The 4516-nt window shown below is 34.0% G+C and overlaps 1 protein-coding gene across 1 annotated transcript; it reads right to left on the bottom strand.

The window, feature by feature from the left end:
* Nucleotides 1-232: 232 nt before the first annotated feature.
* Nucleotides 233-4242, bottom strand: LOC131626980 (uncharacterized). Its single transcript, XM_058897815.1, has 3 exons — nt 3617-4242; nt 1838-2054; nt 233-1290 (listed from the first exon to the last, which is right to left on the bottom strand). The coding sequence occupies exons 1-3, from the start codon at nt 3881-3883 to the stop codon at nt 794-796; spliced, it is 981 nt and encodes a 326-aa protein (XP_058753798.1). The 5' UTR covers nt 3884-4242; the 3' UTR covers nt 233-793.
* Between the last annotated feature and the right edge of the window lie 274 nt (nt 4243-4516).

The following is a 4516-nucleotide window of genomic DNA, read 5'->3' as shown; positions in this document are numbered from 1 at the left end:
CAACTCACAAAAGTAGCTATAAATTTCCTTAAATGTTCTGCACAAGCTGCCAAAGATGGATTACCACATGTATTTGCATAATTTGAAGCCCCAAAAATGGTTGCACCGTTATCACAATGACAATGCAATGGTTAGATGCAAAAATCATCAATTGAGCTACAAGATAGAAAAATATAGCAATTGAAAGGAAGTTCTAAATTAACATTCAAGCAATAAAAATTCAAAAGCTATCTTACATGTAACCGAATAAGCACGTTTCAAAGGTTTGCTCTTTTATTTTTTCATAACCAAAAGAGTCATCAACCAAAGTTCTCAATATAACAGAATGGAAATTCCAAATACCTCAGCTCATCCTCAAAATTAATCATGAAAACATATAGAAAAAATAGAACATAACATATATCAAAATTTCCAAGTCCCAACAAAAATACGAGGCAAGGAAGTTATCAGGTAGAGTACAGTCCCAACAAAAATACGAGGCAAGGAAGTTATCAGGTAGAGTACAGATATACCCAGTACTGCACTGTGTGACACCGCTGCTACATAAAAGCTCATAAACTCAAATCTCTGGGTACCAAAAAACTTTTTCGACTCCACAAGTGTCACACCTCAAACACCGATAAGAACAAATAAATGACGCATATAGAAAATCGCCTTATTGCTGCTGCTAAGGCTTCTTTATTAGGTAGGTAGGAGAAGGTTTAGCTGAGGGAATAAAAAGCCGCAAAATTCTGTATTTTATATTTATTCATTCATTCTTATGAGAACTTCAGAACGGAAATCTGTACATATGTCATATGGGCCGGAGAAACGTTTGCCTCCATCTGTCAGGTTTCATCCTCCGGTTACTTTCAATGTTACGAGCCTTCAACATTCGCTCAACTTCTATTCCTGCCTGAAGACAAGATTGCAGCTTCTTCAAATGTCCACGGCATTGCTTGTGGTCGAAGCACTCGCCGCCATTGCTAATATTAATGTTGCTGTCTGAATGAGTGATTCTTTCATAAGGTGATAGCCACTTGGATTTTAAATATGTTAAAGATCTCCATGGAGGAAAATGCATAGAATTTTGTTGCAAAGAAGATCTAGTAGCTTCCTCCATTATTCCAAGAAACTGTTTCAGCCTAGTAAGGGAACCTATGTAAACGGACGGAAGCGAATTCAGTATCCTGTCATATGAATCAACAGCTCTAGCAATTTCAAAGTGGCTTCGAAAATCAATATCAATAATCAACCGCTCTGATTTCCCAGAGTTATTCTCGACCAGCACATCAATATATTCGTGATCACCTGTGCAACAAGTTTACGCACATACATTAGATGAAAACAAAAGCTGATAATAAGATCATGAACGAGTAATAGATTTGATACTAAAACTAACATTGTGTTAGTTTGGATAAAACAAGCACTTGTGAAAGAGACATATTTAAAAATGTATTAACGGTGATTATTTATGAGCTGCAATAATTGTAGTCCACTGTATTGAACTTATGAACTATATATGGAAGCATCAAACAGTACAGTTTAAATTGAAATTCTAAGTTAAAATAAACACAGCTTCACATATAAGTTGAAATTCAATTCTGCGTGTCAGTTTGTTCGATCCTCTCTAATTTAGCCTCTGCGTAAACATATATAAGCTTATAAGAACTTCTTTGCAAGAGAAGAATCATAAACTTAATATATCCAAGAAAGTATGCCATTTCACTCTAAAAAAATCAATGTAGATAATACAGTTTTATATTTAGCACGGCAAGCTAACCAATGGGGCAGCTTGATGAAAGTGCAGCTCATGAAGCAAAAGTAGAATCAATCACATAATTATAATATGGCATACCTCCAGGGATTATGCCAACACGCTGCCATTTAGATGTACAAACACCAGCATCATAGCCAGAAAGTCTCATCAACTTTGCCAAATAAAATCTGATGCAGCTAGCATAACATGGACCAGAATTCATCATTTCTAGGTTGGTCTCCTTCATTGACCGTATGAGAGAATGAACAATTGGGATCAAGTCGCTCTCATGTTGAGTCAGCGATCGCTTACAGATCTGCATCATAAAACGTCAAAGATAGTCAGGGAAGTTGTTAAAAACCCATTCATAAAAAGTTCAAGTCAGTAGGAAATCATTTATTTGTATAATTAAGGATAGAAAGGCAAATCTCCTTCTACTTTTTGTATCTTATTTGCTGTCAAACCCAAGTCTTGAGTTAAAATAATTGACAAAGGAGTAAAAACTGCTTCCAGTCATGCTCCTAGAAACAGGAGATTATGTGTTGAAATTCTCATTCAAACCCATTACTAAAATCAAAATAAGGAAAAGGAATTGAAAAGAACAATATTCGCAAACTGAAACATCCCATACAATTTATACAGACAACCACTACTGGTAAATTAAGTAGAGGATATGACCCTCAACATCAACATTTAATGTAATACAAACTAACCCAATAGACCAAAGCCATGTTTGAATAAATAACTTAATTAAGTGTTTATAGCATAAGAGTTTATCTTATAAGTGCATGTTGTATAACCTATTTTAATAACAATAGATAAAATATAGTCATTGTTTTCAAGTAGGCTTGTTTACATAAGCTATCATGAAGCACTTCTGTAAATAAGCTAAAAAAACAGCTTATGGGCATTTCATAAAATCTTTTCATAAGCTTTCCCAAACAATCTCACACGTGCTTATATCAACCGATAAGCTCAAGTAAGTGAATCCAAATAGGCACCAAATGAACACGCATACAACTTATTGTTATGTAGACTTCACAAACAATTCACAGCCAACTAAGAAAAAATTCAACAATCTACAAACAAGTACAAAACCAACCCTAGGGGGTTAGCATGGATGTTAAGGATATTTATGTATCTCCTCACTTAATATATGGCTCAAGCCTCAAACATTGGGCTACCACCATTGGAGTTATGACAAAAGTGGGAGGAGGAAGAGTAGTTAGGGAAGCTAGATCAATTAATTAGGGAAGCTAGCTTCCCTCATTCTCAAAGAAAATTGCCACAAAAGCTACAATTTCAAGCTTCAACTGTGATTGAAAACACTAAGCATTCTTTGATTACGTGTTTCATTTATGTTTTCTCGCGTCTCAAAGCAATTGCCGCAAAAGCTATAACTTCAAGCCCAACTCAACATGCATCTAAATGCCCCCAACGCAGTTCAAAACACAATAAATATCAAGGAAAATAACCTAAATCATGTTGCTGAACCTCAATATCTAAATATTGCAATCAATTCCTTTAATAGAGGCAAAAGAGAATGAGAAAAGCAACTTTATATTTATGAAGCATGGATACAAAAAACACATCGACTCTTACACCAATAATAATTTTAAAAAAATTAAATTAAATTAAATATAATCACAAAAGTCTGTGTCAATTTCGGACATTAACACACCAAATTATACATCTATAGAAATTAGAATCTATAGCACATATATATGAAGTTTTATTCTCCGAAATTGATAAAAATTAAAATTGAAAAAAAAAAAAAAAAAAGATTTCTAACTTCAGTCTTAAAATCCATTCAAACCAATTAATTAAATTAAAAAAAACAAATAATCCTAAATCGATAACAATCATAATCATAATTACCTGAATCTTTTCAGCAAGGTGCGCAAAATCAGATAAAGAAGATTCACTATCACTGCTACACCAAGACTCAGCCCCAAAGCTTCCTGCATTCTCTATGAAATCGTTAACCATATGCGCCAAATCATGTTCGCTCTCAAGGCTGAATTTCCCGATCGGACCACCGGCGGAGCCAACGCTCACCCAAAAATCACCGTCCGCCGCAACACAAACACTAACATCAATCCCTTCAACCTCAACGACGTCGTTTTCACCGCACCATTTCCTCATTTTTTTATCAACAAAAAAAATAATCAAAATTCTTCGGATACACACACGAATACGAATCCTCTGTACGAAATTCGATAATCCGATTGAAAACGAAATACAATTCGCACAATAGGATCAAAATTTCGAGAAAAAAATGTAATGATTCAATTCAATTTAATTAAATTATTTTTGTTTTCTGTGTATAGAAATTAATTTGAATTAAGTAATTGTTGTTTATGATTTTGATGTATTGGATAAGAATTGAGAATTTGAGAACAGAAAATTTGGCCTTTCGTTCGAGAAAGAAGAACGAATGGCAAATGAAAAAAGTGATTAGTTTTCGAAATGAAAGACTAAAGATTGGAAGTCCGTTTCATCGGGGAAGGTGAGGTGTGCGTATAAAAAGTTGGAGGTGAGGGAAATGACGAAGTTACCCTTATTGGTTGTTAAGTTTGGATTTTTGTCGCTTTGCTGATTAGCGTGTTAAATGTAAAAGAACAGGTGGAGGATTATGAGAAAGAATATACCTTGTTTTTGGGTTGAAATACATTCTGATTATTAATAGACTAAACTTAATGGATAAGGATAATGTATCAATGTTATCAAAGTTATTGAAATGAATAGATAAGGGTTAAATTAAAATTGAGATTGCTT

Source organism: Vicia villosa, unplaced genomic scaffold (assembly GCF_029867415.1).
Source record: "Vicia villosa cultivar HV-30 ecotype Madison, WI unplaced genomic scaffold, Vvil1.0 ctg.000339F_1_1, whole genome shotgun sequence".
NCBI lineage: Eukaryota > Viridiplantae > Streptophyta > Magnoliopsida > Fabales > Fabaceae > Vicia > Vicia villosa.
Note: the sequence above shows the minus strand (reverse complement) of the source record. Positions and strands in the feature narration are given on the sequence as shown.